This window comes from Oryzias latipes, chromosome 21 (genome assembly GCF_002234675.1).
Source record: "Oryzias latipes chromosome 21, ASM223467v1".
NCBI lineage: Eukaryota > Metazoa > Chordata > Actinopteri > Beloniformes > Adrianichthyidae > Oryzias > Oryzias latipes.
The window spans coordinates 14,119,441-14,133,018 of NC_019879.2; the positions used below are offsets into that span (position 1 = coordinate 14,119,441).

General features: G+C 41.0%; 2 protein-coding genes across 4 annotated transcripts in view; both read left to right on the forward strand.

The window, feature by feature from the left end:
• The first annotated feature begins 930 nt into the window (after positions 1-930).
• Positions 931-8,719, forward strand: lacc1 (laccase domain containing 1). The gene is made up of 5 exons (XM_004081613.4): positions 931-1,486; positions 2,644-2,822; positions 2,904-3,069; positions 7,590-7,815; positions 7,962-8,719. Exons 1-5 carry the CDS (start codon positions 1,012-1,014, stop codon positions 8,176-8,178), a joined length of 1,263 nt encoding a protein of 420 aa, XP_004081661.1. The 5' UTR covers positions 931-1,011; the 3' UTR covers positions 8,179-8,719.
• A 4,182-nt stretch (positions 8,720-12,901) lies between these two features.
• The window catches only part of enox1 (ecto-NOX disulfide-thiol exchanger 1), a 197,887-nt gene continuing 197,210 nt past the window's right edge, over positions 12,902-13,578 (forward strand). For 2 of the 3 annotated variants that reach the window (XM_004081660.4, XM_020713096.2), the window contains exon 1: positions 12,919-13,225. The gene's annotated coding sequence lies outside the window, so the exon portion shown is untranslated. Of the gene's footprint in view, positions 13,226-13,578 lie in introns of all 3 variants that reach the window. The other variant, XM_011489515.3, reaches the window with a different exon arrangement.

Sequence of the window (13,578 nt, forward strand, 5' to 3'; positions counted from 1 at the left end):
GAACTTACAGGTTTGAAACGTAGCTTTTGATAGTTTCAGCCTCTCAGTAGTTTTTTCTGTGAAGTCTGTCACACAGAACTCTGCAGGATTATCTGAAGGAAAGTTAACTTGAGTTGTGTTCTTCTGAAATCAGCTTCATCTCTCTTTCTTAGTCATTTTCTCTCCTCGTCCCTTAGACTCTATCTGCTCAGTCCTGTTGAAAATGAACCCTTTAGCAGCTGCACAAGCTGAACTTGACTTATTTGTAATGACAATCAATAGCTTTATAAAGATAGTTTTTGAATATTTGATTTAACAATAAAACAACTTTTAAATCTAAAGGCCCAAAAATCCTTGTATTTAGGCCTTTATAACAGTACTGATTGTCTTGCAGCTGTTATTACTGTTTTAAAGGCATCAGGTATGCCATTTTTTTCAAAATAGGCTGAATGTGTTTTGCATTTCAATTAAAAATCATTTTAGAGTAGCCACATGTTTAGACGCTGATATATCCAAGAGTCCTGAAAAGAAAAGGTCAAAGGGTAAGAGTTTATAACTCCAATCTGTTCTCGTCTAAAATGAGGAAAGCTAAGAAATAAATGTTTCAGAGCCTCAAAATGTGACTTGATACAGTTTGTCTAGTGGGTAAAGATGACCCAACTCCTTATGTTAAAGTGCCTAGGATAGCACAAGGGTTACAGCAGACACATATGACTCCTTGACAGTTTATCATTTTTTGTGGTGTGAAAGGCTAAATAGTTCTTTCAAACCAGTTTCAGTTCTCTTCTGCTCACGTTAACAGCTGGTTGGAAACTCTGCGGATGTTTCAGTGTTACTACAGGAGGGTTTGAGTCCTGTGGATGAAGTTCTTCAGTCTGGCCTCAGCAGATGAGGAGGAAGAGGAGAATTTCCAGGGCGCTCTGGGTTTTCCCGAGTGGGCGGAGCCTCGCTCTGCAGGAAGTACATGCACGTTCTCTTCTGTCTGTCAAACGTGACTGAGTGGCTTAGTTTGACCCCATCTCTGCGCCTGGGATGGCCCTGTTGGTGGATCTGCGTCTGGGCTGCAGCCCTGAACACACCGGCTCCTTTCTGCTGAAGGACACAGAACTGCAGGTCTTCCTGCTGTGCGGGGATCGTTTCCGGGACACACCGGACACCTTTCTGACCTCCAGTAGACAGACGCACGTTTTGGACTGCCGCTCCACCACAGAGAGTTTGTACCAACTCAAGCAGACCGTGGACCGGCTTGACCTAAGCGTGATCCGGGTCCTCACGAGTCCACAAGGTCGAGCCGAACTGAGCCACTACCAGAGGCTGCTGTTCACCGACGTTTACAAATTTGATTATGCCGTGACACCTCTGGACACAACCATGTGTCCGAGCGGCACAGGCTCCGCCCACAAAGACACACCTGGACAGAGGATCGAGGCAGAAGTTTCAGCGTTTCTGCAGCAGCTGCCCGGACTGCACGGGGATGTCAGAGTGCTGAAGTCAACGCTGATTCCAGGTCAGTTCAAAGAGGAAACAGTCCAGCTACAGAGACCATTCAACTGTCAGAAAACCTGAAGACTTAGGCCTCAGGGGATTTTGTGACCCTCTTTTTGAAATCTAGAGACAATTATTTGTGCGCAATCCCAATTTTAACATACCTGAAGCAGGGGTGCAGCTACAGTTTGCAGGGGCACAACTTCATAGGGGGCCACTTTTAACCAGCCTTTGGCGTTCATATTTAAAATAAGTGTTGTGATTCATAAATGTAGATTTTATTTTTGAGTGAAGTTATTCTGAAGAAAGAAATTGCCTAACATAAATGACTAAATTATTTAACTAACAATAGATCTTTAAAGGGCCTAAACCATCCAAATTTTGAGCTATTAGGTGTATTATGTTCATTCTTTACGAAAAGAAACCCCAAAGAGGTATTTTGATCCATTCATGCATTTCTGAGTATTCCTCTAAAAACCTGCTCTCTGAGCACCACCCACCAACCCACAAAAATGAGCGATTTCTCACATTGTGACATACACCAGTAAAGAACAGCCCGTTCCAGGAAGAGTCTGCGCTGCCAGCTCCACCCCCAGGGCTAACACACACACACACACACTTTCTCCACTGAACTGAACTATCTGTTGAAAAAGAGCTCAGTAAAATAACTAATATTTAATAAGAAATTTGTTATTTTGTGTGCCAAAGGTAATATGTTATCATATAGATGGATATAGTTTGCTATAAAAGTTTTAAGAATAGCATGGTATAGGCCCTTTAAAATTTATATTTCAAAATATCAGCTTAACCAAAGTCTTTTTTTTTATTTCTTGTTTGAAACTGAATAAAAATTAAGTAGCTGGAGCCAGAAAAATTCATCAGTTGACCAGCAGGTGACTTGTTATACAAGCAAATTAGTCCATTCACTTTAGAGAAATAAATTAACAGTCTGGTTTCAATTCATTTTATCTGTGGTTAGCTCTCTTACGCGTGAAAATATTTGACATGGGTGAACTGTCAGTAAAATCAGAAAAAAAATCAGAGTAAAAATCAGAAACAAGTACAAATGCTGCAGAAAGATTGAGACTGTGTGGAAAAGAGCTCAGCATCTCTGCCTTTCTACCTGAAGCCATAACATTCAAACTGTATTTTTTCTTTTTTATATATTTTTTATCTCAGGCTGTTTCGGACACGGCTTCAGCACTCGTACAGGTGGTGTGTCTTACATCCCAACCCTGTCCTCCATGAATCTGTTTTGCAGCAGCAGGAGGAGGGACCCTGTTGCCGTAGTGACAGAGAACAGACGCAGACTGGCTGTTCATGCCGGTTTCCACCCTTTGCCTCTGCGTATGGTGAAGGTATTAACCTACAAGCACTGCACCAGTCCTGACCAACACCTGGCATGTCTGCTCATCATAACCTCATTTCATATTCTGCAGGTGAATCATGCCAGTGATGTATGGGTTATGGGGAAAGCTGAGCCAGAGAGCTATGATGCCCTGGTGACCGATCAAAGAGGGGTTGTTTTAGCAGCTCCAGGTGCAGACTGCATGCCCATCCTGTTCTCTGATCCGGTTAAAAAGGTCATTGGTGCTGCTCATGCAGGTAAGCCTCAGGCCTTGGTCCAGGGGTGGACAACTCTAGTCCCCAAGGGCCGGTGTGTCTGCATGTTTTTCAGATATCCATACCTTACTCATGGCTGATTACCTGCATCAGGTAATTAGGTCATGGCATAGCAGGGAATGTTTGAAAACAAGCAAGAATGCTGCCCTCAATGCTCATCCCTGCCGCAGTCTTAACTACCCTAAAGCGGTGTTGACACCGAACGAGATTCGCATGTCTGGGACGGCCAGTTTCATTGTCAAGCCAAGCAATAAAATTTTAAAATTCAGTTTATTTAATGATCACAATGTTAGGCACCACAACTGTATCTCATATATATATATATATATATATATATATATATATATATATATATATATATATATATATATATATATATATATATATATATATATATATATATATATATATATATATATATATATATATATATATATATATATATATATATATATATATATATATATATATTTATATTTATATATTGTTGTGGAAATCAGCTTATATATATATATATATATATATATATATATATATATATATATATATATATATATATATATATATATATATAAGCTGATTTTCCACAACAAGATTTTTTCAGTATAGGAAAAAAATAAAAATAAATGTGCCTTAACCAATAAGGTTCCAAATGTATGATTGAGGAAAGAAAGTGCTGTTTATTTTCAAAATTTCTTAATGTAGCTTCTCCAGGACTTATAAACGGTTCAGAAGCCTGAAGAGTTCTTCAAAAATAAAGGGAAAAAAGCAAAACACAAATTCTTTTTAGAAACAATAAAATGTGATGATGAGGCAGCGTGACAGGATGAAGGAAAGTGCTTTAATGTGGCCAAGATGCTTTATTTAGGTGACTGCATTACACCGCTGCAGCTTCGCTTTCTCACACGCGGAAGTAAAGACGTATATCAACGGCCATCGCCACGACGTTGGTCTTTTTTCATTCATCCATCATGTTGCTAAACTAGAATCTATTGCTGTGAAGATTAGCAGAACTTTTGCCGGCTTTGCCGACACCATTTTGGCTGATGCTACGTGCATTAGCCGCTGCACAGCTGCAGTGCTTACCTCGTTCTCACCTGAGCCCACTAAAAAGCCCTGCAATCCACCTTTTTATATGATAATGGCAGCAATGTGGCACAGAGTTTCAGTGTGGTATCCATCCTAAGTAAAGACGTAAGTAGTGCATGTCTCAAAAGAACAAAACAAGCTGCTTCACTTAGATCTTGTAGTTGCTTAGGTGCGGTGTAAAGCTGCTACAAGAGGCTCAATGGGCGGTGCTGCCAATTAGCGTTCGGAGGTTGAAGTGGAAAACAAGAGTCAGATGCTGATGGACGCTCATAAATGATAAGTAAATATCGTCGAGACAGCATTTTGAATTAATAAAAGCATCGCAAAATGAACAATCGCGATATTTCGCCAAAACATTTTTTTCTAACACCCCTATCAACCATATCCAACCTTACAATTGCCATGCTGTCTTGTCATCCATTGCTATCTCTCTCATGTTTATGTCAGAGACCTTATTGTCTGTACGTTTTATGTAATCATATTCCAAGCATACACTTACCGTCCCCTTTATTAGGTCCACCTTGCTAGTACGGGGTTGGACCCCTTTCGCCTTCAGAACTGGATTAATACTTGGTGGCATAGATTCTATAAGGTACTGGAAACATTCCTCAGAGAGTTTGGTCCATATTGACATCATAGCATCACACAGTTGCTGGAGATTTGTCGGCTGCACATCCATGATGCCGATCTCCATTTCCACCACATCTCAAAAGTTCTCTATTGGGTTGAGATCTGGGGCCTCATTTATAAACGTTGCGTACGCACAAAAGAAGGCGTACGCCACTCTCTACGCAATAGTTGATATTTATAAAAAGCAAACTTGACGGGAAAATGTGCGGTCCTTCACGCAAGCTCTGACCCAGGCGTACGCACAAAAACGGGTGAAATGAGAAACGGCGACGCCGTCGGCAGATGGAAGAAACACGTGAAAGTGAAAATGACAGTACTGCCTCTCATGAAGACATGAAGACTTCACAAAGCAAGTCTTACAATTAACAGCCTACACGAACACCCGTTTGATCGATCAGCAGTGAAATAAACAAAAAAATCAAACGAAAATTACAACAGAAATTCAAATGAACACTTATTTGCAAAAAGAAAAGTGAAATATGTTCTGCAATATTGGCATGTTGTGCAATTCATCCTCATAAATAATAAAGTTAACAGAACGAAATAATGTACAAAACTGATTGTCCCGTCAATCAATGTGTCCGTCTGGCGGAGCAGGTGCAATTAGACAGACAGATGGATAGATAGAGAGAGATGCATTAATTGTCCACTGGGGAAAGTTGTTTTCATAGTAAAACATTTCTTCATAAGCTACGGAATTATGGTATTCATGCATATGCCTTTAGTTTGTTTTATTTTTGATCGAACAATGTATGGCGTATGTCTCAACCATTCAGAAAGCAACAAGAAATTACATTTGCGCTGATCAATTTCCCATTTCCACGTCGATTATTACTGACATCTGTAGCTTGTCAGATGTAATTAAATGGAGGGAAATAAATGCCCCATCACAATGCGTAATGACGCACAATGGTTGATCTTGCGCTCTTAGAAGATGTGGCAAATGGAAGAATTCGGAGTGAACACATCTTTAGACAGCGAGAAGACTTGCTGGCAAACGAGGACGAGTGGCTTATGAGCCGGTTCCGATTTCCTCGAGCCGTCCTGTTGGAGCTTTTGGGGGGGTGTCACCCGGTGCATCTGGCAAGTCGGTGTTCCCCCTGCGCCTCAGTCACCACTCCACTTAAAAGGGATTCCCCAATAATTACTGCCAGTCTCTCATCAAGAGGGGTCAGCTCCGGTGCCCCCCCCGTGGCAGACACACTCTTGCGATGCAGCGCCAGACGTTTTTCTGCCTCGACTTCGATGTCCGACCATTTCTTTTTTATTTCGGCCACGGCCCGAGGTTGTGAGGCTATAGCATTTACGGCATTTACGTGCCTTTTCGGCATTAGTAATGCCCACACTGTGCCCTCCAAACAACATTCTTCTCCTCTTTTCCACCTCGCCAACGATAACTTCTACTTCACATTGAGTGAAGTTCCGTTTTTTTGATTTCCTCTCTGTGTTTGCCATGGTTTCGCAATCAATGAATATTCATTTGTGGGCGTTTCACGGACTATTTATGGGCAACTATGGGCGTGTCATGAGGCCGCAAAAGCTGCGCTGCATTTAGAATTGGTTGTGATTTATTAAGGGAAAGATGCGTAGGATGTGCGTGTGCACGGTTTTATAAATCTGAATATGTCTGTGCGTACGCACATCCTATGTTTCATCCGTACGCCACTTCTGACGCAAATCCTACGCAAAGTTTTATAAATGAGGCCCCTGGTGACTGTGGAGGCCATTTGAGTCCAGTGAACTCATTTTCATGTTCAAGAAACCAGTTTGAGATGATTCCACCTTTATGACATGGCACCTTATCCTGCTGGAAGTAGCCAGAAGTACCCCAGATGGTACACTGTGGTCATAAAGGGATGGACATGGTCAGCAACAATACTCAGGTAGACTGTGGCATTGGAACCATGCTCAATTGGTACTAAGGGATCCAAAGTGTGCCAAGAAAATATCCCCCAAACCATTACACCACCATCAGCAGCCTGATCCGTTGGTACAAGACAGGAAGGATACATGCTTTCATGTTGTTGACGCCGAATCCGACCATACCAAAGGGAGACTCATCAAACCAGACAACGTTTTTCCAATCTTCTATTATCCAGTTTATGTGAGTCTATGTGAATTAGAGCCTCAGTTTCCTGTTCATAGCTGACAGGAATGACACCCGTTGTGGTCTTCTGCTGCTGTAGTCCATCTACCTCATGGTGGGACGTGTTGTGTGTTCAGAGGTACTCTTCTACTGTACGGACCTTGGATGTAACCAGTGGTTATCTGTGTTCCTGTTTTCTTTCTATCACCTGAAACCAGTCTGGCTATTCTCCTCTGAATTCTGGCATCAACAAGGCATTTCCACCCACAGAACTGTCACTCACTGGATATTTCCTCTTTTTCGGACCATCCCCTTTAAACATTAGATGGCTGTGGGTGAAAATCTCAGTAGATCCGCAGTAGATCTGAAATACTCAGACCAGCCCATCTTGCACAAACAACCATGCTACGTTCAAAGTCACTTCAATCATCTTCCTTCCCCATTCTGATGCTCAGTTTGAAGTGCAGCAGATTGTCTTGACTATGTCTACAGTCCTAAATGCTTTGAGTTGATGCTATATGATTGGCTGATTACAAATTTGTGTCAATGAGCAGTTGGACAGTGAGTATAGAGAGATCAGGAAAGCTGTCCTTACCGCATCTCCAGGTCAGACTCTGATGCCCCCTGGTGGGTTATAACTGCTAAAGCAAACTCTATTTCAATAGAAAAGAAATCAGCAGACATGATTGACCAACAGGTTGGAAAGGGACACTGATGGGGGTTGCCATGGCAACAGTGAATGCCATGGTGATGGAGTTTGGCAGCAGAGCAAGCGACATCAGGGTGGCAGTGGGACCATCAGTGGGTGTTTGCTGCTTCACCTTGGACAGAGAGCAGGCGCTGGAGTTCAGACAAATCCACACGGATTGTGTCCCCGATCCCAAGTCAGCCAAACCTCACGTGGACATCCGGCTCGCCAATAGGTATGAGAACCAAGAGAGATCTGGCTGAACTGACCAGACAGTGTTCTAAAAAGCTCCATCAGTTTACATGTAACTTTTTATCCTGATTTTTCATCTTTTTAGACTTTTTTTTTTAACTCAATCAAATGTCTTGTTTTCCACCCAAGGGTTCTTCTCCAGAAAGGGGGGGTCCTGCCAGAGCAAATCCATGACAACTTGGTGATGGAGCAACCCAGCGTGACACCCTGCACCTCGTGTCACCCTGAAGATTTTTTCTCTCATGTTCGAGATGGTCTGAACTTTGGTACTCAGGTAGGCTTCTTGTGGATCAAAGAGGCAGAAGAGCAGACCGGAACTCCTGAAGGGCCACATGGATCCATGTGAGGGTCATGAAGATGACATCATCAAAAAGGCTAGAAATGAAGAGGCTCTTTTACAGAACAAGGTGGCAGCAAACAAACTTTAGATAAGTGTGAAGATGTTTCAGGTTGGTGCGTGATCGCACTGCCCAGCTCAGCACAGCAGGGATCCTCCAGTAAAACTGAAACCTCAGATGCTGAAGGATCAAACCATCTGCACGCACCTTTACAGCATTTGTGAGAAACTTCAATATTTCAGAGTAACCCTTGTGCTATCCTAGATACTTTAACATTGGGAGTTGGGTCATGTAGACCCCACAAGACAGTGTGCTGAACCTTTTTCTACAATGATTTGTGCTCTTCACTGGTGTCCATGGATTACATGAAATCCTCTTCACCTTTATCCACCTTTGTTGTGGTAGGGATAACACGTCAATGTAAGAGTGGGGTCATAGGATAGCACAAGGAATAATGCAGCATTTTAATGGGTTAAAAAGCTTAAAATGGCTTAAAACGTGTGTGTTGTTCTTCTGTCAACCAATGTCAAATAAACAGTTTATTCCATAGGGCTTTCATTTTTTCTCCTATACATAAAAAGTGGTTCTGATAGCAGGTACTGGAGATTTCATGAAGTTTATAGCTTTTCTGAAAGGACAATGCATTCTTTTCAGGAAAAATAGTCTAACATTGAAAGAAAAATTACAGAACTTCTGTCTTAAAAAAGAAATGACAGCCGTTCATTTTATTCTTTCAAAGACTGATATTAAATTCCGATTGTATGAGAATGGGCAAAAATCTTAAAATGCCATCAGTAAACTACTAAATTTAATTTCAGCGTTCGACACTCAGGCGTGCTGTGTTTAGGTTTATCTAGATGGTCAACTCAGTAGTTTAAGATCTTGTTCATATTCCATAAATGTCAACAGTCTAAAGCTTACTCATTCATCTTGTACAAAGTTTTTTGAAAGTGCCTTTACGTTGTTGATTCACTTTTTCAGCAGCAAAATTCGAACTTTCCCAGGACTGTCTATCCACCACCGTAGCATAATGAAAAATAAAACGGCACGTTGTAGCTGCAAAAAAGAAGTCTCTAAGAGGAAAAGATGTGGCTGGAAATACCAGAAAGTGTGACCGTCAGCAGGAATTTCCTCACATAGTGACAGCTCAAAAACACAATGAGGATATGATACCCAGGTTCAGAGTTTGTCATAAACTAATTCAAGAATTAAAAAAATCAAGGACTAATTACTTCTACATTTTTGGAAATTAGTTTTAACAAAAAGTACAATAACTAACCTTCAAATTTATTTCACACATTTATTGCAACATAGATGCTGGCAGAAGCACAGAATGCACAGAAGCACAGGATTTTTCCTGGAGTCTGTAGTAATGAGCCCCAAGTGATTATAAATATAAATGGACAAAAACAAAAAAAGCAAAAAGGATGAAGCATTTTGATAGTTTTAAGCAAATGGAGAAGAAAAGGTCAAACAAGAAAATATTGAAATTGGTCAGCAATAGGGATGTGCTTATCAGTTTTTTTTTCTGATTCGGGGTCATTTCATTTTGGTACAGATCCCGAGTCCAGATCTGATACTTTTGTGAAACATTTTTAAAAAATGGATAATTGTTATAAACTGATCCAGGTTGTTCCCTATTTTTATTTTAATCACCTTCTTTTATCTTTTAATGTTCACGAAAGACGGGTTAGCATTAGGCTAATATGTGCTAAAAACATTAGCCGTGGAGGTACTTAAAACTCCATGCGTGCAATCCTGCGGCATAAGAATCTTGGATGTAAATATGTGGGAATTACATCAGCCTTTATTTTGTCTGGACACCACTGGAAACACATATTCATATGATGGTTTAGAGTTTCTCAGATCTGCGTGGCAGGACTTTCGCCTTCGGAGCTTCGGATCGCGGGGCTATGCGCTCCGCTATGCAAAGGCGGCTGCCGGTCCGAAGACAAAGCTAGTTCCGGGAAAGTTTCGACGAACAAAAGGCGGAAATGCTGCTACGTAGTCCTGAGAAGCTGTGTACAATCATCAGGATAGCACAACAGTCACAAAGCCTTCTCCTCTGTCGCTAACACAAAGCTACAAGCCTGGCCACACTGCTCCCAGCATGTGAGTCTTAGCAGTCGGACAGATGGAGAGAGCACTGACATCATCGCCTTGCCTCCCCTCTGGAAATGCTAAGTCGAATTGAATTATGCGACACCATTCGTCGGGTGGATGTGAAAATGAAAATGCAATCCCCTCTTTGCATTTTCATTTTCATTATGACACAGATTAAGCGTTTTTTAAGTAAAAATGAAAAGGTGACAGAATAAGTGGTGTTGAAGAAAAAAAATGAAAAAGCATTTTGCCAGATTGCTTTTTCATTTTAATGAAAAATGCAGCTTCATTTTGAAAATGAAAAATCATTTTCTGGTGTTGACTTTTATTTTTAATTATGCTACAGAATCACTTCCATAGAATCCAAAACGCAGAACAAAAAATACTAAATTATTAATGAGGTTTCTTTATGAAGCAGATCCTTCATTTATGTATGTGCTCAAGGGGGCCAGCAGGGGGCGCCAGCTGTCCTCTGTTAAGTTCAATATCTGAACGTCCAGGAATTTCTTGGATGACTCATTTTTCTTATCATAGGACTTTGGTATGGCATGATTTGGGTCCTTTCTGAAAACTGTCTTCTCCACATGGAAACTTGCTGTGTACCTGTGAGCTGCGCCTCTTCATCATTTCTGTTCTGTTGCCCATGTCTTGCTCTGTAGATGTTTTATGATGTGTAGAATCAGTGGCGGTTCTACACTAACTTACTCCCTGGGCGAGTAACCCCAACAGCCCCCCCCCGCACACATACAAAATTTGACAACATCCTGTTGTGTTCCCTATCTTCTATTTAGCCATTTTACACAAAAAATGCATGAATGTTCTAGACTCGTATTACAGGGGGACAGGGGGTCATACTGAGTGACACAGGAGCCTAAATTAAAAACACGCATAAGGTTTTGGGCCAAAGAAGATAAACATTTACTGAACACACTAAAGCTAAACTTTTAAACCTTTTAAACTGAACTTTTTGAACATAAATATGAATAAAAACAGGAACATTAATCCAGAGTAACTCAAGTTAAACCTTAAATAACTTATAATATTTTGCTCCCCATAGAAATATATTCTGTCAAAATGATACAAATATGAACATGCTGCAGAACAAAACAAAGAAAACCTGGAAATAATAATAAGAAATAACAAATCAAATAATTCCGTTTTCTTAGCTCTTTTAGCATTTTTTAGAGCTTTTTTTTTAGAGCTGGACTGCTTCATTTTTGGCAATAATTTCTTAATGTGTGACGTCCTGTGTGTGTCTTTGTGAAACATATCAGAGGGATTAGATCTAAAAAAAAAACTTATTGTGAATACTATTTTTAGGTCTTATAAAACATTAAAAACTAAATCATAGAACTCATCAGTATGATTATTCCAAAAATATTTGGCATTTCCCTTAATTTGTGCAACACCAACAGCAGAAATCCTCCAAAAAAACTCAATCCATAAAAAATGGTCTGCGCCCACCACCCCTCCCCTTCCCTCTGATACACTCCGTCTCTATGACGGGAGGCGCAGCTGCAGCTGCGGCCCAGAGTTGATCGTTAGATAGAAAAAGACTCCCAATCACCTGTTAGTGTGATTCACCCAGTCACCAGTGAGTTGCGCCCCCCTCTCGAGTTTTTTTGACTTATGTTACAAAGACTACCGCAAAGAGGTGTGGGCGCAAGTGGTGGTCACGTGCGCGTCGGGTCTGCTGTGTGGGAGCAGGGAATTGTGGGAAATAATCCCCATTGCCTGCTTTTGTAGAAATTGGGTTGAGCACGGGTGTTTCTTCTGCCTAATTCCTTTTCATGTCCCTGTTTTACGTTGTTTCACTCTGAGTTATTTCATCCCTTTTTTTTTTTTGCACCATAAGTGTGAAGAGGGAATAGGATGAAGACATTGTTAAGAGTCTGATGTGTTAAAATAAGAGTGTAAAGTGTCGGCAGCTGCAGGCGTGTCAAAACAATAGCTCAAAAATGCCTCTTTGAATTTAGAAGCACATTATGTGTAACGCAACGGGCACGGAAAATGCCGCCCCCTATGAAGTGCTGCCCTGGTCCACCGCCCATTTTTCCCATATCAAAAACTGCCACTGTGTAGATAACTAAGAAAATACATTTCAAATCAGAAAACAACTTCAATGTATGCAAAGCTGATTACTTTTCAGCCTTTGTTTGAAGGTAGAAACTGTGAAGCTTTGTTGGTATAATAGACATTGTAGAAATATTAAAAATTAGGTACTAACAATCAGTGTTGTGCAAGTTACACGTTACAGATTACTTTTTACTGTTTTTCTAAAGCAAATCCTCTACTTGATAAGATACTGAATCATAAATGTATTGTTTGTGTTCTATGGTTTAGTGGAGAAGTGGAAAAAATGAAATTCTATTTAAGTTTTGTTGTTTGGGAATAAAATAGTAGTACTTGTGATTTGAAAGTCTTTCAGTTTTCATGATTTTTCAGGTTGGAATTTTTGAATAAAGAAGTTCAAACGTCAAGCACAGAGGTGAAAGACTATTAACTGGGATTGCTATTCAACTGAAAGAATGGTTTGTGCATCAATTTGGTGGGTAGGTAACTGCTCAATTTGTTCGGTATCTGATCATCAGGGCTGTGATCAGCCCCAGGAATGAACAAAAGAATATAGAGACGCGTTTTCTACAGGGATAAGAAAATCGGAGTTCTCATTCTTCGTAAACGTTAAATCAACGACTCTTTCTTCGTCTTGATAATCAAAAAAGCTGTCGCTGAAGGAGAATCGGTATTGTCTGGTAACGGCGTGCACGTGTGTCGGTAGCGCGCTCCACCGGAGGCGGCAGCGGCGTCTCCTGGCTGAGATGCTTCAGAGTGCGTGAGAGGAAACACGCGGAGGATTTCTCTCCAGCACCGGGATTGAGCTGCGTTCACGCCTGCACATCCCGTGCCTTCAGCCGGATCAGTCACCACTGGACTGCGTCGTGAGGCAGTAAGGTAAAGAGCAGGATTGTGCGCTTTTTTGACGGGTTCTCGCTTTGCTGGAAGGTTGGAACAGCTCATGCGCTCTCTGGAGAAGCAGAGAGAGGCAGAAGGGAGACGCTGAAGAGGAATTAAAGCTTTCCTGCGCGCACAGAGGATGCAGAACCGTTATCAATTAGATGATCAGAATATTTGCTGATTTACAAACCAAAGCTTGAGCAAAGATGCCTAACAGTTGCACTATTGAATCTCAGGAGTTAGTACCACAGATTTTCCTAAAAGTGCATATATTACACCATAGACTGTATTTAATGCAAATAAAACAGGAATAAAAGGAAGCTGACTAAAGAAGGGCTGTGTTCACTTTT

Coding starts and splice junctions, on each gene's coding strand:
- lacc1 (XM_004081613.4), top strand. CDS start 1,012: ATGGCCCTGTTGGTGGATCTGCGTCTGGGCTGCAGCCCTGAACACACC. Junction 3,070..7,589: donor CATTGGTGCTGCTCATGCAG/GTAAGCCTCAGG, acceptor ATTGACCAACAG/GTTGGAAAGGGACACTGATG. Junction 7,816..7,961: donor GACATCCGGCTCGCCAATAG/GTATGAGAACCA, acceptor TTTCCACCCAAG/GGTTCTTCTCCAGAAAGGGG.